The 22,880-nt window shown below is 46.0% G+C and overlaps 1 protein-coding gene and 1 long non-coding RNA gene across 2 annotated transcripts in view; one reads left to right on the forward strand and one right to left on the reverse strand.

Annotated features, from left to right (window-relative positions):
• On the forward strand, window positions 1-988 carry LOC124252824. Its single transcript, XR_006892041.1, has 3 exons — window positions 1-107; window positions 464-550; window positions 831-988. It is a non-coding gene; the product is annotated as an uncharacterized LOC124252824 (long non-coding RNA).
• Window positions 989-1,590: 602 nt separating this feature from the next.
• Window positions 1,591-22,880, reverse strand: part of LOC124252821 (F-box/WD repeat-containing protein 7-like) — a 77,381-nt gene continuing 56,091 nt past the window's right edge. The window contains exons 8-14 of the mRNA XM_046686498.1: window positions 20,090-20,215; window positions 12,611-12,700; window positions 9,160-9,248; window positions 6,461-6,539; window positions 5,365-5,558; window positions 5,172-5,229; window positions 1,591-2,155 (exon numbers count right to left, since the gene is read on the reverse strand). Coding sequence (XP_046542454.1) covers window positions 2,012-2,155; window positions 5,172-5,229; window positions 5,365-5,558; window positions 6,461-6,539; window positions 9,160-9,248; window positions 12,611-12,700; window positions 20,090-20,215 — 780 coding nt within the window. The 3' untranslated portion in view covers window positions 1,591-2,011. The remainder of the gene's footprint in view (window positions 2,156-5,171; window positions 5,230-5,364; window positions 5,559-6,460; window positions 6,540-9,159; window positions 9,249-12,610; window positions 12,701-20,089; window positions 20,216-22,880) is intronic.

The following is a 22,880-nucleotide window of genomic DNA, read 5'->3' on the forward strand; positions in this document are numbered from 1 at the left end:
TTGTACTATGCATCCAAAACATTTCAGCCATCCCTCATATAATATACAGCCTCTACCGTAACTCTCTGTGGGGGAGGAGGATCAGACATAACTCCTAGTGGGGGAGGGTGATCAGACATAACTCATAGTGGGGCTGGGTGATCAGAGATAACTCCTTGTGAGGGAGGCGTCAGACATAACTCCAAGTGGGGAGGGGTAAGACAACTAGTGGGGGAGGGATCAGAGATAACTCCTTCTGGGGAGGGGGCAGACATAACTCCTAGTGGGGAGGAGGATCAGAGATAACTCCTTGTGGGGAAGGGGGTCAGACATAACTCCTTGTGGGGAGGAGGATCAGACATAACTCCTTCTGGGGAGGGGGCAGACATAACTCCTAGTGGGGAGGAGGATCAGACATAACTCCTTGTGAGGGGCGTCAGACATAACTCCAAGTGGGGGAGGGGTAAGACAACTAGTGGGGGAGGGATCAGAGATAACTCCTTCTGGGGGAGGGGCAGACATAACTCCTAGTGGGGGAGGAGGATCAGAGATAACTCCTTGTGGGGAAGGGGTCAGACATAACTCCTAGTGGGGAGGAGGATCAGACATAACTCCTTCTGGGGGAGGGGCAGACATAACTCCTAGTGGGGGAGGAGGATCAGATATAACTCCTTGTGAGGGAGGCGTCAGACATAACTCCAAGTGGGGGAGGGGGTAAGACAACTAGTGGGGGAGGGATCAGAGATAACTCCTTCTGGGGAGGGGCAGACATAACTCCTAGTGGGGGAGGAGGATCAGACATAACTCCTTGTGAGGGAGGAGGATCAGACATAACTCCTAGTGGGGAGGAGGATCAGACATAACTCCTAGTGGGGGAGGAGGATCAGACATAACTCCTTGTGGGGGAGGAGGATCAGAGATAACTCCTAGTGGGGGAGGAGGATCAGACATAACTCCTTGTGGGGGAGCAGGATCAGACATAACTCCTTGTGGGGGAGCAGGATCAGATATAACTCCTTGTGGGGGAGCAGGATCAGACATAACTCCTTGTGTGGGGAGGGGGTCAGACATAACTCCTTGTGGGGAGGAGGATCAGAGATAACTCCTTGTGGGAGAGGAGGATCAGACATAACTCCTTGTGGGGGAGGAGGATCAGACATAACTCCTTGTGGGGGAGGGGGTAAGACATAACTCCTTGTGGGGGAGGAGGATCAGACATAACTCCTTGTGGGGGAGGAGGATCAGACATAACTCCTAGTGGGGGAGGAGGATCAGACATAACTCCTTGTCGGGGAGGAGGATCAGACATAACTCCTTGTGGGGGAGCAGGATCAGACATAACTCCTTGTGGGGGAGGAGGATCAGACATAACTCCTTGTGGGAGAGGAGGATCAGAGATAACTCATTGTGAGGGAGGGGGATCAGATATAACTCCTAGTGGAGGAGGGGGTCAGACAACTAGTGGGGCAGGGGATCAGAGGTAACTCCTTGTGGGGAGGGGGTCAGACATAACTAATAGTTGGGGAGGGGGATCAGACATAACTAATTGTTGGGGACGGGGGATCAGCAATAACTCTTAGTGGGGAGGGGGTCAGACATAACTCCTAGTGGAGGAGGGGGTCAGTCAACTCCTAGTGGGGGAGGGATCAGAGATAACTCCTTGTGGGGGAGGGGATCGAAATAACTCCTAGTGGGGGAGGGGGCAGACATAACTCCTAGTAGGGGAGGGGGATCCGACATAACTCTAGGTGGGGGATCAGAGATAACTCCTGGAGGGGGATCAGACATAACTCTAGGTGGGGGATCAGACATAACTCCTTTACAGCAAATTATGCACTGGTAGACCAACTGTAGGCATTGCACTGCCTTCCTCAGCAAGAGAGACTTATCTGAACACATGCACATGAAATTTGAAAACAATATTGGCATATATTTCACAAGTCATGGTGGGATCTCCATGGTGCCCAGATACAACTGTGTGAGAAGCACAGGATACAGCAAGCTCCTTTCAGGGTTAAGTTACTGTGAGGAGTTAGCAGCAACTGAAGTCCCACAGTTTCACTGTCTTGTCATAGGACCCTGACACAATGATGAAATCATTAAACTGCAGACAGGTTACTCCATCCTTGTGGTTCTGTAGGGTCACCAGTCGCTGGCCAGTCTCCAGATTCCACACCTGACAACAACACAATACACATATTATTCAACAAAAACCAAAAGGTAGTTCAACATAAAAAACACATAGTTCAACATAATCAAAATATGGTCATGTCTACACCCACCATGATGGTCATGTCTACATACTGTGTTTGTCTACCCCCACCTTGATGGTCATGTCTACATGCTGTGTCTGTCCACCCCCACCTTGATTGTCATGTCTACATATTGTGTCTGTCTACCCCCACCTTGATGGTCATGTCTACATATTGTGTCTGTCCACCCCCACCTTGATGGTCATGTCTACATACTGTGTCTGTCTACCCCCACCTTGATGGTCATGTCTACATATTGTGTCTGTCCACCCCCACCTTGATGGTCATGTCTACATATTGTGTCTGTCTACCCCCACCTTGATGGTCATGTCTACATATTGTGTCTGTCCACCCCCACCTTGATTGTCATGTGTACATATTGTGTCTGTCCACCCCCACCTTGATGGTCATGTCTACATATTGTGTCTGTCCACCCCCACCTTGATGGTCATGTCTACATATTGTGTCTGTCCACCCCCACCTTGATGGTCATGTCTACATATTGTGTCTGTCCACCCCCACCATGATGGTCATGTCTACATACTGTGTCTGTCCACCCCCACCTTGATGGTCATGTCTACATACTGTGTCTGTCTACCCCCACCATGATGGTCATGTCTAAATACTGTGTCTGTCAACCCCCACCATGATGGTCATGTCTACATATTGTATCTGTCTACCCCCACCTTGATGGTCATGTCTACATACTGTGTCTGTCCACCCCCACCTTGATGGTCATGTCTACATGCTGTGTCTGTCCACCCCCACCTTGATTGTCATGTCTACATATTGTGTCTGTCTACCCCCACCTTGATGGTCATGTCTACATATTGTGTCTGTCCACCCCCACCTTGATTGTCATGTCTACATACTGTGTCTGTCTACCCCCACCTTGATGGTCATGTGTACATATTGTGTCTGTCCACCCCCACCTTGATGGTCATGTGTACATATTGTGTCTGTCTACCCCCACCTTGATGGTCATGTGTACATATTGTGTCTGTCTACCCCCACCTTGATGGTCATGTGTACATATTGTGTCTGTCTACCCCCACCTTGATGGTCATGTCTACATATTGTGTCTGTCTACCCCCACCTTGATGGTCATGTGTACATATTGTGTCTGTCTACCCCCACCTTGATTGTCATGTCTACATACTGTGTCTGTCTACCCCCACCTTGATGGTCATGTGTACATATTGTGTCTGTCTACCCCCACCTTGATTGTCATGTCTACATACTGTGTCTGTCTACCCCCACCTTGATGGTCATGTCTACATATTGTGTCTGTCAACCCCCACCATGATGGTCATGTATACATACTGTGTCTGTCTACCCCCACCTTGATGGTCATGTCTACATATTGTGTCTGTCTACCCCACCTTGATGGTCATGTCTACATATTGTGTCTATCTACCCCCACCATGACGGTCATGTCTACATATTGTGTCTGTCTACCCCCACCTTGATGGTCATGTCTACATAATGTGTCTATCTACCCCCACAATGAGGGTTATATCTACATACTGTGTCTGTCTACCCCCACCATGAGGGTCATGTCTAAATACTGTGTCTGTCTACCCCCACCATGATGGTCATGTCTACATACTGTGTCTGTCTACCCCCACCTTGATGGTCATGTCTAAATACTGTGTCTGTCAACCCCCACCATGATGGTCATGTCTACATACTGTGTCTGTCCACCCCCACCTTGATGGTCATGTCTACATATTGTGTCTGTCCACCCCCACCTTGATGGTCATGTCTACATATTGTGTCTGTCCACCCCCACCTTGATGGTCATGTCTACATACTGTGTCTGTCCACCCCCACCTTGATGGTCATGTCTACATATTGTGTCTGTCCACCCCCACCTTGATGGTCATGTCTACATATTGTGTCTGTCACCCCCACCTTGATGGTCATGTCTACATATTGTGTCTGTCCACCCCCCCACCATGATGGTCATGTCTACATACTGTGTCTGTCCACCCCACCTTGATGGTCATGTCTACATACTGTGTCTGTCTACCCCCACCTTGATGGTCATGTCTAAATACTGTGTCTGTCAACCCCCACCATGATGGTCATGTCTACATATTGTATCTGTCTACCCCCACCTTGATGGTCATGTCTACATACTGTGTCTGTCCACCCCCACCTTGATGGTCATGTCTACATATTGTGTCTGTCTACCCCCACCATGATGGTCATGTCTACATACTGTGTCTGTCCACCCCCACCTTGATGGTCAGGTCTAAATACTGTGTCTGTCAACCCCCACCATGATGGTCATGTCTACATATTGTGTCTGTCCACCCCCACCATGATGGTCATGTCTACATACTGTGTCTGTCTACCCCCACCATGATGGTCATGTCTACATACTGTGTCTGTCCACCCCCACCTTGATGGTCATGTGTACATATTGTGTCTGTCTACCCCCACCTTGATGGTCATGTCTACATACTGTGTCTGTCTACCCCCACCTTGATGGTCATGTCTACATATTGTGTCTGTCCACCCCCACCTTGATGGTCATGTGTACATATTGTGTCTATCTACCCCCACCATGATGGTCATGTCTACATATTGTGTCTGTCCACCCCCACCTTGATGGTCATGTCTACATATTGTGTCTATCTACCCCCACCATGATGGTCATGTCTACATACTGTGTCTGTCCACCCCCACCTTGATGGTCATGTCTACATATTGTGTCTGTCCACCCCCACCTTGATGGTCATGTCTACATATTGTGTCTGTCCACCCCCACCATGATGGTCATGTCTACATACTGTGTCTGTCCACCCCCACCTTGATGGTCATGTCTACATACTGTGTCTGTCTACCCCCACCTTGATGGTCATGTCTAAATACTGTGTCTGTCAACCCCCACCATGATGGTCATGTCTACATTTTGCATCTGTCTGACCTCACCTTGATGGTCTTATCATCTGCTGCACTGACTAGACGCCAACTGTCCGCTTGAAGACATCTGGAAGTCAACATGGAGTCCAAAATCAAATAAGGAACAAACACACCAGTATTCATTTTTCTCTGAGTAGGTTTCACAGAGTCAAGGTTGAGTAACACTTAACAGTAATATAGAGGAATTCTGAAGTAGTCCAACCTGACAACTCCTGTGTGGCCTTCTGCTGCCTTCCAGTCTATGGTATTGATGCACTCCCCACTGTGGATGTCCCAGAACTTCAGGTTACAGTCCAGGGAGCCACTGACGATACGGGTGGCATCAAACTGCAGACATGTGACAGCGTCTTGGTGGCCAGACAGCGTTATCATGCACACCCCTTGGTAGTTCCACACCTGCACACAAATATGGTCAGTATTACAATAACCGTCCACACCTGCACACAAAGAGGGTTGGTATCACAATAACCGTCCACACCTGCTCACAAAGAGGGTTAGTATTACAATAACCGTCCACATCTGCACACAAAGAGGGTTGGTATTACAATAACCGTCCACACCTGCACACAAAGAGGGTTGGTATTACAATAACCGTCCACACCTGCACACAAAGAGGGTTGGTATTACAATAACTGTCAACACCTGCACACAAAGAGGGTTGGTATTACAATAACCGTCCACAGCTCCTCACAAAGAGGGTTGGTATTACAATAACCGTCCACACCTGCACACAAAGAGGGTTGGTATTACAATAACCGTCAACACCTGCACACAAAGGGGGTACCTGCACACAAAGAGGGTTGGTATCACAATAACCGTCCACACCTGCACACAAAGAGGGTTGGTATTACAATTACCATCCACACCTGCACACAAAGGTGGTTGGTTTTACAATAACCATCCACACCTCCTCACAAAGAGGGTTGGTATTACAATAACTGTCCACACCTGCTCACAAAGAGGGTTGGTATTACAATAACTGTCCACACCTGCACACAAAAAGGGTTGGTATTACATTAACCGTCCACACCTGCACACAAAGAGGGTTGGTATTACAATAACCGTCCACACCTGCTCACAAACAGGGTCGGTATTACAATAACCGTCCACACCTGCACACAAAGAGGGTTGGTATTAAAATAACCGTCCACACCTGCACACAAATATGGTCAGTATTACAACAACCGTCCACACCTGAACACAAAGTATATAGTGATTGTCTAGGCATTCTACATTGTTGCAGCATACTTGGAAACCATGGTAACATACTGTATACAGGATATGGAAAAGATGTCTACCTTGATGGTGTTATCACAGGATCCTGACACAATCTTGCTCTCGTTGAAGTGAACACATAATACTGCTGCATTGTGACCTCTGGAACAGACACAATGATGGAGTAAGTGACATGTAGGATGGACATGACAACATGTAGGATGAACATGACAACATATAGGATGAACATGACAACATATAGGACAAACGTGACAACATAAAGGTTGGACATGGCAACATGTAGGACAAACATGAAGGTTGGACATGGCAACATGTAGGACAAACATGACAACATGAAGGTTGAACATGGCAACATGTAGGACAAACATGAAGGTTGGACATGGCAACATGTAGGACAAACATGACAACATGAAGGTTGGACATGGCAACATGTAGGACAAACATGACAACATGAAAGTTGAACTTTGCAACATGTAGGATAAACATGACAACATGAAGGTTGGACATGGCAACATGTAGGACCAACATGACAACATGAAGGTTGAACATGGCAACATGTAGGATAAACATGACAACATGAAGGTTGAACATGGCAACATGTAGGACAAACATGACAACAATGAAGGTTGAACATGGCAACATGTAGGACAAACATGAAGGTTGAACATGGCAACATGTAGGACAAACATGAAGGTTGAACATGGCAACACATAGCACAAACATGACAGCATGAAGGTTGGACATGACAACATGTAGGACAAACATGACAACATGAAGGTTGGACATGGCAACATGTAGGACAAACATGAAGGTTGAACATGGCAACAAATAGCACAAACATGACAACATGAAGGTTGGACATGACAACATGTAGAACAAACATGACAACATGAAGGTTGGACATGACAACATGTAGGATGAATGTGGCAATATGTAGTATGAACATGGCAACATGTAGCATGGACATGACAACATGTAGGATGGACATGACAACATGGCGGACAAACATGACAACATGAAGGTTGGACATGACAACATGTAGGATGAACATGGCAACATGTAGGATGACAACGTGTAGGACGAACATGACAACATGTAGGATGGACATGACAACATGTAGGATGGACATGCCAACATTAAGGATGGACATGACAACATGTAGGATGAACATGGCAATATGAAGGACAAACATGACAACATGTAGTATAAACATGACAACATGTAGGATGAACATGGCAACATGTAGGATGACAACATGTAGGATGAACATGACAACATGTAGGATGGACATGACAACATGAAGGTTGGACATGGCAACATGTAGGATGACAACATGTAGGATGGACATGACAACATGTAGGATGGACATGACAACATGAAGGATGAACATGGCAATATGTAGGATGACAACATGTAGGATGAACATGACAACATGTAGGATGGACATGACAACATGTAGGATGGACATGACAACATGAAGGATGAACATGGCAACATGTAGGATGACAACATGTAGGATGGACATGACAACATGTAGGATGGACATGGCAACATGTAGGATGACAACATGTAGGATGAACATGACAACATGTAGGATGGACATGACAATATAATAATAATAATAATGTGTCCATTTATATAGCGCCAAACTCCACACTAGGTATGCTCATAGCGCTAACAATCAAGGCACAGTACATTATTACCCCGGATACCCCAAGCTGCCTGTTAGGCGCTAGAAGGTTATAGTCATATGACTTTTTCCACATGTAGGATGAACATGACAACATGTAGGATAAACATTACAATGTGTAGGATAAACATGACAACATGAAGGATGGACATGACAACATGTAGGATGGACATGACAACATGTAGGATGGACATGACAACATGTAGGATGGACATGGCAACATGTAGGACAAACATGACAATGTGTAGGATGGACATGACAACATGTAGGATGGACATGACAACATGTAGGATGGACATGACAACATGTAGGATGGACATGACAACATGAAGGACAAACATGACAATGTGTAGGATGGACATGGCAACATGTAGGATGGACATGGCAACATGTAGGACAAACATTACAATGTGTAGGATGGACATGACAACATGTAGGATGGACATGGCAACATGTAGGACAAACATTACAATGTGTAGGATGGACATGACAGCATGTAGGATGGACATGGCAACATGTAGGATGGACATGGCAACATGTAGGATGGACATGACAACATGTAGGATGGACATGACAACATGTAGGATGGACATGGCAACATGTAGGACAAACATTACAATGTGTAGGATGGACATGACAACATGTAGGATGGACATGACAAGATGTAGGATGGACATGACAACATGTAGGATGGACATGGCAACATGTAGGACAAACATGACAATGTGTAGGATGGACATGACAACATGTAGGATGGACATGGCAACATGTAGGATGGACATGGCAACATGTAGGATGGACATGACAACATGTAGGATGGACATGGCAACATGTAGGATGGACATGACAACATGTAGGATGGACATAACAACATGTAGGATGGACATGGCAACATGTAGGACAAACATGACAATGTGTAGGATGGACATGACAACATGTAGGATGGACATGACAACATTAACACGAACATGACAACATGTAGGATGGACATGACAACACACTGAGGGGGGCAGATATTGCTGGGGATGTGGGTGGAGGATGAAGTGATGATGTTTCTGAGTGACTCCTTACCGTAATGTTCTCCTACAGCTGCCTGTCTTCAGGTCCCACACTTTCAGTGTCTTGTCATATGAGCCACTGATCACCTTGTCATCATCCACCTGTGGAAGAAGTTAAATCTCCATGCCTCATCTGTCAAGCTCATCAGTGTCCTAACACACAAGGTAGCAAGCTCAAGTGCAAATCGTGAGAGAGTGAATTAGGTTAGTATTACGCCACACTCAGCAATATTCCAGCTACATGGCGGCGGTCTGTAAATAATGAGTCTGGACCAGACAATCAGGTGATCAACAACATGAGCATCAATCTGTGCAATTGTGAACCGATGACATGAGTCAACCAAGTCAGCGAGCCTGACCACCCGTTCCCATAAGTCACCTCTTACAACAAGCATAGGTTACTGAAGACCTAACCTGGACCTTCACAGGTACATGAAAATCATGAAAAATATGAATGCCAAAAGTCAGTAAATAACAAAAAAAGTTCCATTTGGTATGGTATCTAGTAGCAAATGAGCTGGCCTTACTGGCAGCCACAATCAGCTGGCCTTACCGGCAGCCACAATCAGCTGGCCTTACTGGCAGCCACAATCAGCTGGCCTTACCGGCAGCCACAATCAGCTGGCCTTACTGGCAGCCACAATCAGCTGGCCTTACCGGCAGCCACAATCAGCTGGCCTTACCGGCAGCCACAATCAGCTGGCCTTACTGGCAGCCACAATCAGCTGGCCTTACCGGCAGCCACAATCAGCTGGCCTTACTGGCAGCCACAATCAGCTGGCCTTACCGGCAGCCACAATCAGCTGGCCTTACTGGCAGCCACAATCAGCTGGCCTTACTGGCAGCCACAATCAGCTGGCCTTACCGGCAGCCACAATCAGCTGGCCTTACTGGCAGCCACAATCAGCTGGCCTTTACTGGCAGCCACAATCAGCTGGCCTTACCGGCAGCCACAATCAGCTGGCCTTACCGGCAGCCACAATCAGCTGGCCTTACTGGCAGCCACAATCAGCTGGCCTTACCGGCAGCCACAATCAGCTGGCCTTACTGGCAGCCACAATCAGCTGGCCTTACCGGCAGCCACAATCAGCTGGCCTTACTGGCAGCCACAATCAGCTGGCCTTACTGGCAGCCACAATCAGCTGGCCTTACTGGCAGCCACAATCAGCTGGCCTTACTGGCAGCCACAATCAGCTGGCCTTACTGGCAGCCACAATCAGCTGGCCTTACCGGCAGCCACAATCAGCTGGCCTTACTGGCAGCCACAATCAGCTGGCCTTACCGGCAGCCACAATCAGCTGGCCTTACCGGCAGCCACAATCAGCTGGCCTTACCGGCAGCCACAATCAGCTGGCCTTACCGGCAGCCACAATCAGCTGGCCTTACCGGCAGCCACAATCAGCTGGCCTTACCGGCAGCCACAATCAGCTGGCCTTACCGGCAGCCACAATCAGCTGGCCTTACCGGCAGCCACAATCAGCTGGCCTTACCGGCAGCCACAATCAGCTGGCCTTACCGGCAGCCACAATCAGCTGGCCTTACTGGCAGCCACAATCAGCTGGCCTTACCGGCAGCCACAATCAGCTGGGCACTGGCCACAATCAGCTGGCCTTACTGGCAGCCACAATCAGCTGGCCTTACTGGCAGCCACAATCAGCTGGCCTTACTGGCAGCCACAATCAGCTGGCCTTACTGGCAGCCACAATCACTGGCTGGCCTTACTGGCAGCCACAATCAGCTGGCCTTACTGGCAGCCACAATCAGCTGGCCTTACTGGCAGCCACAATCAGCTGGCCTTACTGGCAGCCACAATCAGCTGGCCTTACTGGCAGCCACAATCAGCTGGCCTTACCGGCAGCCACAATCAGCTGGCCTTACCGGCAGCCACAATCAGCTGGCCTTTACCGGCAGCCACAATCAGCTGGCCTTTACCGGCAGCCACAATCAGCTGGCCTTACTGGCAGCCACAATCAGCTGGCCCTACTGGCAGCCACAATCAGCTGGCCTTACCGGCAGCCACAATCAGCTGGCCTTACCGGCAGCCACAATCAGCTGGCCTTACCGGCAGCCACAATCAGCTGGCCTTACCGGCAGCCACAATCAGCTGGCCTTACTGGCAGCCACAATCAGCTGGCCCTACTGGCAGCCACAATCAGCTGGCCTTTACCGGCAGCCACAATCAGCTGGCCTTACCGGCAGCCACAATCAGCTGGCCTTACCGGCAGCCACAATCAGCTGGCCTTACCGGCAGCAACAATCAGCTGGCCTTACCGGCAGCCACAATGAGCTGGCTTTACCGGCAGCCACAATGAGCTGGCTTTACTGGCAGCCACAATCAGCTGGCCTTACCGGCAGCCACAATCAGCTGGCCTTACTGGCAGCCACAATCAGCTGGCTTTACCGGCAGCCACAATGAGCTGGCCTTACCGGCAGCCACAATCAGCTGGCCTTACCGGCAGCCACAATCAGCTGGCTTTACCGGCAGCCACAATCAGCTGGCTTTACTGGCAGCCACAATCAGCTGGCCTTACCGGCAGCCACAATCAGCTGGCCTTACTGGCAGCCACAATCAGCTGGCTTTACCGGCAGCCACAATCAGCTGGCCTTACCGGCAGCCACAATCAGCTGGCCTTACCGGCAGCCACAATCAGCTGGCCTTACCGGCAGCAACAATCAGCTGGCCTTACCGGCAGCCACAATGAGCTGGCTTTACCGGCAGCCACAATGAGCTGGCCTTACTGGCAGCCACAATCAGCTGGCTTTACTGGCAGTAACTACATGCTGGGTCAGTAGGGCAGTACCAAACACAGTTTGACCTTCTTGCATGTCTCAACTTTTGCAGTACTCTGGATAGTTTGTGGTAGTACAGGAGGGGGGGGGAGGGGGGGATTCTCTCTGTACTTAGTGAACCCTGGCCTATGGATTTGTGTTTGGTGACTGGAAGCTAGTGGCGTGTAGCAAGTGTGGATGTCAGGGACATCCATCTGTTGATACACTGACTGAAATGGGACTGCTTCCAAGTTGACATTTTGTTGGTGTGGACACAGCACTGGTGACTACATTTGTAAAGCACTGGATGTGGCAAGTCCTTGTCTCCTATGGCAACAGTCCAGCAGTAGCACAGAAAAGTTAAGCTGATGACATGAGTTTGTCTTCTCAATGAAGCTGTCAATGGGGTGTCCTCTGTCGACAGCTGCACACAGAGCTACGACCAAATTTAATTGCTGTATTGTAAGTAATCCTGTCAGCATGATGAATCAATGAAGATTGACAGTTTATCCATGTAGTGTCAGGAAAGTCAAGTAATCCTATCAGCATGATGAACCAATGAAGATTGACAGTTTATCCATGTAGTGTCAGGTAAGTCAAGCGACCAAAACCAACACACTATTCTAAGTTTGTTTCAGTAACCATCTGAACTCTTCACTTCGATAAACATAACGTAAGGTTTTCCAGCACATTACCTGAAGGCATCTGACTGTGTCTGTGTGTCCAATCATGGTCACTTTACAGGCAATACTTGACCAGGAATCTCTTGTGGACAAGTCCCAAACCTGTGAAAAACAACAGACTTAATTGAAAGCACACACCTGTAGTTTTGGTGGGTCTGGTGATGATCATGTGTAGGGTTGGTGCTTGTGGGGGCGTGTTGGCATGGGTTGGTATGGGTGGAGGCATTGGCGTGTACATACACTGTGTTCAAGCCTGGAGTGTACAGTTTACTACTAGATACCACTGTGTTCAAGCCTGGAGAGTACAGTTTACTACTAGATACCACTATGTTCAAACCTGGAGTGTACAGTTTGCTACTAGATACCACTATGTTCAAGCCTGGAGGGTACAGTATGCTACTAGATACCACTGTGTTCAAGCCTGGAGTGTACAGTTTGCTACTAGATACCACTATGTTCAAGCCTGGAGTGTACAGTTTACTACTAGATACCACTGTGTTCAAGCCTGGAGGGTACAGTTTGCTACTAGATACCACTATGTTCAAGCCTGGAGGGTACAGTATGCTACTAGGTACCACTGTGTTCAAGCCTGGAGTGTACAGTTTGCTACTAGATACCACTATGTTCAAGCCTGGAGTGTACAGTTTACTACTAGATACCACTATGTTCAAGCCTGGAGGGTACAGTATGCTACTAGATACCACTGTGTTCAAGCCTGGAGGGTACAGTTTGCTACTAGATACCACTGTGTTCAAGCCTGGAGGGTACAGTTTACTACTAGATACCACTATGTTCAAGCCTGGAGGGTACAGTTTACTACTAGATACCACTATGTTCAAGCCTGGAGGGTACAGTTTACTACTAGATACCACTATGTTCAAGCCTGGAGTGTACAGTATGCTACTAGATACCACTGTGTTCAAGCCTGGAGGGTACAGTTTGCTACTAGATACCACTATGTTCAAGCCTGGAGAGTACAGTTTACTACTAGATACCACTATGTTCAAGCCTGGAGTGTCCAGTTTGCTACTAGATACCACTGTGTTCAAGCCTGGAGGGTACAGTTTACTACTAGATACCACTAACTTCAAGCCTGAAGGGTACAGTTTGCTACTAGATACCACTGTGCTCAAGCCTGGAGGGTACAGTTCGCTACTAGATACCACTATGTTCAAGCCTGGAGGGTACAGTTTACTACTAGATACCACTGTGTTCAAGCCTGGAGGGTACAGTTTGCTACTAGATACCACTATGTTCAAGCCTGGAGGGTACAGTTTACTACTAGACACCACTATGTTCAAGAGTACAGTTTACTACTAGATACCACTGTGTTCAAGCCTGGAGTGTACAGTTTGCTACTAGATACCACTATGTTCAAGCCTGGAGGGTACAGTTTCCTACTAGATACCACTATGTTCAAGCCTGGAGTGTATAGTTTACTACTAGATACCACTGTGTTCAAGCCTGGAGTGTACAGTTTGCTACTAGATACCACTATATTCAAGCCTGCAGGATACAGTTTACTACTAAATACCACTATGTTCAAGAGTACAGTTTACTACTAGATACCACTATGTTCAAGCCTGGAGAGTACAGTTTACTACTAGATACCACTATGTTCAAGCCTGGAGTGTACAGTATGCTACTAGATACCACTATGTTCAAGCCTGGAGGGTACAGTTTGCTACTAGATACCACTGTGTTCAAGCCTGGAGGGTACAGTTTACTACTAGATACCACTATGTTCAAGCCTGGAGGGTACAGTTTACTACTAGATACCACTATGTTCAAGCCTGGAGGGTACAGTTTACTACTAGATACCACTATGTTCAAGCCTGGAGTGTACAGTATGCTACTAGATACCACTGTGTTCAAGCCTGGAGGGTACAGTTTGCTACTAGATACCACTATGTTCAAGCCTGGAGAGTACAGTTTACTACTAGATACCACTATGTTCAAGCCTGGAGGGTACAGTTTGCTACTAGATACCACTGTGTTCAAGCCTGGAGGGTACAGTTTACTACTAGATACCACTATCTTCAAGCCTGAAGGGTACAGTTTGCTACTAGATACCACTGTGCTCAAGCCTGGAGGGTACAGTTAGCTACTAGATACCACTATGTTCAAGCCTGGAGGGTACAGTTTACTACTAGATACCACTGTGTTCAAGCCTGGAGGGTACAGTTTGCTACTAGATACCACTATGTTCAAGCCTGGAGGGTACAGTTTACTACTAGACACCACTATGTTCAAGAGTACAGTTTACTACTAGATACCACTGTGTTCAAGCCTGGAGTGTACAGTTTGCTACTAGATACCACTATGTTCAAGCCTGGAGGGTACAGTTTCCTACTAGATACCACTATGTTCAAGCCTGGAGTGTATAGTTTACTACTAGATACCACTGTGTTCAAGCCTGGAGTGTACAGTTTGCTACTAGATACCACTATATTCAAGCCTGCAGGATACAGTTTACTACTAAATACCACTATGTTCAAGAGTACAGTTTACTACTAGATACCACTATGTTCAAGCCTGGAGAGTACAGTTTACTACTAGATACCACTATGTTCAAGCCTGGAGTGTACAGTATGCTACTAGATACCACTATGTTCAAGCCTGGAGGGTACAGTTTACTACTAGATACCACTATGTTCAAGCCTGGAGTGTACAGTATGCTACTAGATACCACTATGTTCAAGCCTGGAGGGTACAGTTTACTCCTAGATACCACTATCTTCAAGTATGGAGGGTATAGTTTACTACTAGATACCACTGTGTTCAAGCCTGGAGGGTACAGTTTGCCACTAGATACCACTATGTTCAAGCCTGGAGGGTACAGTTTGCTACTAGATACCACTATGTTCAAGAGTACAGTTTACTACTAGATACCACTGTGTTCAAGCCTGGAGTGTACAGTTTGCTACTAGATACCACTATGTTCAAGCCTGGAGGGTACAGTTTACTACTAGATACCACTATGTTCAAGCCTGGAGTGTACAGTATGCTACTAGATACCACTATGTTCAAGCCTGGAGGGTACAGTTTACTCCTAGATACCACTATCTTCAAGTATGGAGGGTATAGTTTACTACTAGATACCACTGTGTTCAAGCCTGGAGGGTACAGTTTGCCACTAGATACCACTATGTTCAAGCCTGGAGGGTACAGTTTGCTACTAGATACCACTATGTTCAAGAGTACAGTTTACTACTAGATACCACTGTGTTCAAGCCTGGAGTGTACAGTTTGCTACTAGATACCACTATGTTCAAGCCTGGAGGGTACAGTTTACTACTAGATACCACTATGTTCAAGCCTGGAGTGTATAGTTTACTACTAGATACCACTGTGTTCAAGCCTGGAGTGTACAGTTTGCTACTAGATACCACTATGTTCAAGCCTGCAGGATACAGTTTACTACTAGATACCACTATGTTCAAGAGTACAGTTTACTACTAGATACCACTATGTTCAAGCCTGGAGAGTACAGTTTACTACTAGATACCACTATGTTCAAGCCTGGAGTGTACAGTTTACTACTAGATACCACTATGTTCAAGCCTGGAGTGTACAGTATGCTACTAGATACCACTATGTTCAAACCTGGAGTGTACAGTTTGCTACTAGATACCACTGTGTTCAAGCCTGGAGTGTACAGTTTGCTACTAGATACCACTATGTTCAAGCCTGGAGTGTACAGTTTACTACTAGATACCACTATGTTCAAGCCTGGAGTGTACAGTTTACTACTAGATACCACTGTGTTCAAGCCTGGAGGGTACAGTTTACTACTAGATACCACTGTGTTCAAGCCTGGAGTGTACAGTATGCTACTAGATACCACTATGTTCAAGCCTGGAGTGTACAGTATGCTACTAGATACCACTATGTTCAGGCCTGGAGGGTACAGTTTACTACTAGATACCACTATGTTCAAGCCTGGAGTGTACAGTATGCTACTAGATACCACTATGTTCAAGCCTGGAGGGTACAGTTTACTACTAGATACCACTATGTTCAAGCCTGGAGGGTACAGTTTACTACTAGATACCACTATGTTCAAGCCTGGAGGGTACAGTTTGCTACTAGATACCACTATGTTCAAGCTTGGAGCGTACAGTTTGCTACTAGATACCACTGTGTTCAAGCCTGGAGGGTACAGTTTACTACTAGATACCACTGTGTTCAAACCTGGAGTGTACAGTATCCTACTAGATACCACTATGTTCAAGCCTGGAGTGTACAGTTTACTACTAGATACCACTGTGTTCAAGACTGGAGTGTACAGTTTGCTACTAGATACCACTATCTTCAAGCCTGGAGGGTACAGTTTGCTACTAGATACCACTATGTTCAAGCCTGGAGTGTACAGTTTACTACTAGATACCACTGTGTTCAAGCCTGGAGGGTACAGTTTGCTACTAGATACCACTATGTTCAAGCCTGGAGGGTACAGTTTATTACTAGATACCACTATGTTCAAGCCTGGAGGGTACAGTTTACTACTAGATACCACTGTGTTCAAGCCTGGAGGGTACAGTTTGCTACTAGATACCACTATGTTCAAGCCTGGAGGGTACAGTATGCTACTAGATACCACTATGTTCAAGCCTGGAGTGTACAGTTTACTACTAGATACCACTATGTTCAAGCCTGGAGGGTACAGTTTACTACTAGATACCACTATGTTCAAGCCTGGAGGGTACAGTTTACTACTAGATACCACTGTGTTCAAGCCTGGAGGGTACAGTTTGCTACTAGATACCACTATGTTCAAGCCTGGAGGGTACAGTTTGCTACTAGATACCACTATGTTCAAGCCTGGAGGGTACAGTTTACTCCTAGATACCACTATCTTCAAGTATGGAGGGTATAGTTTACTACTAGATACCACTGTGTTCAAGCCTGGAGGGTACAGTTTGCCACTAGATACCACTATGTTCAAGCCTGGAGGGTACAGTTTGCTACTAGATACCACTATGTTCAAGCCTGGAGAGTACAGTTTACTACTAGATACCACTATGTTCAAGCCTGGAGGGTACAGTTTGCTACTAGATACCACTATGTTCAAGCCTGGAGTGTACAGTTTACTACTAGATACCACTGTGTTCAAGCCTGGAGAGTACAGTTTACTACTAGATACCACTGTGTTCAAGCCTGGAGTGTACAGTTTACTACTAGATACCACTGTGTTCAAGCCTGGAGGGTACAGTTTACTACTAGATACCACTATGTTCAAGCCTGGAGTGTACAGTTTGCTACTAGATACCACTATGTTCAAGCCTGGAGGGTACAGTATGCTACTAGATACCACTGTGTTCAAGCCTGGAGGTTATAGTTTACTACTAGATACCACTATATTCAAGCCTGGAGGGTACAGTTTACTACTAGATACCACTATGTTCAAGCTTGGAGCGTACAGTTTACTACTAGATACCACTATGTTCAAGCCTGGAGGGTACAGTTTACTACTGGATACCACTATGTTCAAGCCTGGAGGGTATAGTTTACTACTAGATACCACTATGTTCAAGCCTGGAGGGTATAGTTTGCTACTAGATAACACTGTGTTCAAGCCTGGAGTGTACAGTTTACTACTAGATACCACTGTGTTCAAGCCTGGAGGGTACAGTTTGCTACTAGATACCACTATGTTCAAGCCTGGAGGGTACAGTTTGCTACTAGATACCACTATGTTCAAGCCTGGAGTGTACAGTAGGCTACTAGATACCACTATGTTCAAGCCTGGAGGGTACAGTTTACTACTAGATACCACTATGTTCAAGCCTGGAGGGTACAGTTTCCTACTAGATACCACTATGTTCAAGCCTGGAGGGTACAGTTTGCTACTAGATACCACTATGTTCAAGCCTGGAGAGTACAGTTTACTACTAGATACCACTATGTTCAAGCTTGGAGCGTACAGTTTGCTACTAGATACCACTGTGTTCAAGCCTGGAGGGTAAAGTTTACTACTAGATACCACTGTGTTCAAACCTGGAGTCTACAGTATCCTACTAGATACCACTATGTTCAAGCCTGGAGTGTACAGTTTACTACTAGATACCACTGTGTTCAAGACTGGAGTGTACAGTTTGCTACTAGATACCACTATCTTCAAGCCTGGAGAGTACATTTTGCTACTAGATACCACTATGTTCAAGCCTGGAGTGTACAGTTTACTACTAGATACCACTGTGTTCAAGCCTGGAGAGTACAGTTTACTACTAGATACCACTATGTTCAAGCCTGGAGGGTACAGTTTGCTACTAGATACCACTGTGTTCAAGCCTGGAGGGTACAGTTTACTACTAGATACCACTATGTTCAAGCCTGGAGTGTACAGTTTACTACTAGATACCACTGTGTTCAAGCCTGGAGGGTACAGTTTACTACTAGATACCACTATGTTCAAGCCTGGAGTGTACAGTTTGCTACTAGATACCACTATGTTCAAGCCTGGAGGGTACAGTATGCTACTAGATACCACTGTGTTCAAGCCTGGAGGTTATAGTTTACTACTAGATACCACTATATTCAAGCCTGGAGGGTACAGTTTACTACTAGATACCACTATGTTCAAGCTTGGAGCGTACAGTTTACTACTAGATACCACTATGTTCAAGCCTGGAGGGTACAGTTTACTACTAGATACCACTATGTTCAAGCCTGGAGGGTATAGTTTACTACTAGATACCACTATGTTCAAGCCTGGAGGGTATAGTTTGCTACTAGATAACACTGTGTTCAAGCCTGGAGTGTACAGTTTACTACTAGATACCACTATGTTCAAGCCTGGAGGGTACAGTTTACTACTAGATACCGCTATGTTCAAGCCTGGAGTGTACAGTTTACTACTAGATACCACTATGTTCAAGCCTGGAGGGTACAGTTTGCTACTAGATACCACTGTGTTCAAGCCTGGAGGGTATAGTTTACTACTAGATACCACTATGTTCAAGCCTGGAGGGTATAGTTTACTACTAGATACCACTGTGTTCAAGCCTGGAGGGTATAGTTTGCTACTAGATACCACTGTGTTCAAGCCTGGAGGGTACAGTTTGCTACTAGATACCACTGTGTTCAAGCCTGGAGGGTATAGTTTACTACTAGATACCACTATGTTCAAGCCTGGAGGGTACAGTTTGCTACTAGATACCACTGTGTTCAAGCCTGGAGGGTATAGTTTACTACTAGATACCACTATGTTCAAGCCTGGAGGGTATAGTTTACTACTAGATACCACTGTGTTCAAGCCTGGAGGGTATAGTTTGCTACTAGATACCACTGTGTTCAAGCCTGGAGGGTACAGTTTGCTACTAGATACCACTGTGTTCAAGCCTGGAGGGTATAGTTTACTACTAGATACCACTATGTTCAAGCCTGGAGGGTATAGTTTACTACTAGATACCACTGTGTTCAAGCCTGGAGAGTATAATTTGCCACTATGTACATGCCACCAGATTGTTAAGACAGCCACATTCCTACCTTGATAGTTTTGTCACTGGACCCGCTGACGAGTCTGCTTCCCTCCAAGTGGAGACATCGTACTGTCCCACTGTGGCCTACCAGCGTCTGTACTGACCAGGGGGCATTGGTGCGAATATTCCATACCTGTACATGCACAGCAACAAAGGTTAGTCTACAACTGTAACATCACACAGTTTCTTCCTGTGGTTCACACATCTAACAGTAGTCTGATACCAGAGTCTAAAACAAATACCTTTTCATGACAAACTGTAAAAATGTGAATACGCAATGCCTTTAGAAAGGGGTCAACTGTAACGGTTCAAGGCCGGGAAGGCTAAAATCATGATGCTTCTCGGTTACAAAGAAGACAGGATTATGTGGACACATCTTTAATCTGGGCACATATAAGAATATAAATATGTAATTTTCTGAATAAAATTGATATTTTATACTTATCCTGACTCATGCTCTTTTGCTTGTCTTCTTCTTCTTGCGAACACAGTGGAACACTTGTATCTCCCAATTGAAGCTCCCTTCAATGTAAAATCACTAATTAGTACTCACCAAGAGTTATCTCTATCCCACTCCTTTGCGCGGAAACGAGGGCGCCACTTCCCGCCACATGCCTCACTCTCTCCTTATATAGCGAGCCCAACACTTGAATTTTCAGGGAAATCCAAAGTGTTATGTGGGGAGGATGGGAGGGCTTACCTCATGAGTCAGGATAAGTTTAAAATATCATAACATACTTTTCCTTATCCTGACTCATGCTCTTTTGCTTGTAGAATCCTACGGATACGGAGGTGGGAATACAGAATACTTTGGATTAAGATAATTAGTGATTTGATAACTGTAATAACTGTAATAACCCCTATGGGAACTTCATAAAGGCACTGAATTGATAATTCCTGCTGTTAAACTTATCAGCTGCCATATATGGGTTACTACAATATATAGATATTATGATAAACAAAAAATAAAGTATTTACAACATGAATACTATGCTTAAGACTAAGATAGACTTAAGCTTGATAATATAATAGCATAAACTTCATAGAGTTGTTAGCTAATGATATTATTATGATATAATAAACATAGTACTGAGCTTAAGATTGTGGTTGAACTTAAGCTAAAATATATAATAGCATAAACTTCATGGAGTTATTAGCTATATAGTACTGTTATGAAATAAGCAGTAAAATCTCGTAAGATTGACTTATCTTCTCCGAGGGACTGTCAACTGCTGTGCGAGGACCATGGGACCGAAATGGTCAATACCTGAGACGTCCTCGGTGGTGATATCTCTCAGATAGTTGTTGGCAAACACCATATCGGATCTCCAGAAGCAGCCCTCCATGATGGTATTCAAAGAGCAGTTGCCATGTAGAGCAAGTGTTGAAGCTAGAGCTCTAATTTCATGTGGATTAGATGCTCTTGGAGGGTCGAGTCCTGCAGCCTTGTAGGCACGTAGTATGACAGTCCTGATCCATATCGAAATAGTTGTACGTGAGACTTCAGTCTGTGTAGCTGTCGATACAGGGATGAATAATTGTTTGAGTTTTTGTCGCCTCGGTTTGGAACGCCTTAGATATATTTTCAGTGCTCTGACAGGGCATAATGATAGAGAATTGATGAGAGAGCTGGGACGTTGAATAATCTGTCTGGTTGACCTGGTAACTGATTCTTGGCGATGAAATCCCAGCGTAGTCCCATATGCACGATGTAATGATTGTCATCAAAGCGTGTTCTCTCGTTATCGAGTGCGTGCATCTCTGACATCCTGGCTGCTGTTGCTAGGGATAACAGGAACAAAGTTTTCTGTGTCAGCGATTCGAATGATGTTGATTCCAGTGGTTCATATGCCTCACTTGTGAGGTGTTGGAGCACTACATTTAGATCCCATGCTGGAGCGCGAAACCTCTGTTTCTGATCCTCCAATCGGAATGCACGTAGTAAGGCGAGTAACTCTGGGGTCTTCGTCAACTTGACACCCGTTCTCATAGTTATGACGGAGCTTAAAGCTGCGAGATATGTTGATAATGTTGAGCCTTTTAGACGTTTAGTCTGTCGTAGGTAACATAAGTAGTCAGCCACTTGTGGATGTGTAGCATTTCTAGCTGTAAATCCTATCTTTGCAGCATAATTTTCAAAACTGTGCCACTTGTCATCGCATTACAAGTTCGCGAGAGTGGAGTTGCGTAATGCAAAGCGTGACTGCTTTTCGCCGCTCTGGCTGAATAACCTCTCTTGTTTAGACGCCTTAATACAGTCCATACGTGAAGTTGGAATGCTTCTGGCTTTCCGTCGCGCTTGTTTGGTGTGAGGATGTATTAGTAGATTCGAAAGCTTTGGAAGTTGTAGTATTGGTTGTCCGATTTCTTGAATAAGAGTTGGAAACCACGTTCTCGCTGGCCAGTAGAGCGCGACCAAAATCATTTGGAGGCTCGAGTTTGCTTGATTTTCTGTAACACCTGTGGGATTAGCGCTGGCGGCGGGAGCAGCGTTAGCGTTGAGTCCTTCCCACGATATGCTTAGTGCGTCCGTTGCCCATGCTAGTGGGTCTGGGACTGGTGATACGAATGTTGTCAGCTGATTGTTGAAGCGAGTGGCAAATAGGTCTATTAGTGGAGCTCCTATTTTCTTGATAATTTGTGCGAATATCTCTGTATGGAGCATCCATTCTGTCGGCGATGGTAGGTGTGGCCGAGAGAGAGCGTCTGCTATTACATTCTTTGCTCCTGGAATGTGACATGCTCTGGCATGTATGTTGAGATTGTCGATTAGATCGAACAATTGAAAACATAGAGTC

Source organism: Haliotis rubra, unplaced genomic scaffold (assembly GCF_003918875.1).
Source record: "Haliotis rubra isolate DU_JTF1 unplaced genomic scaffold, ASM391887v1 Scf526, whole genome shotgun sequence".
Classification (NCBI taxonomy): Eukaryota; Metazoa; Mollusca; class Gastropoda; order Lepetellida; family Haliotidae; genus Haliotis; species Haliotis rubra.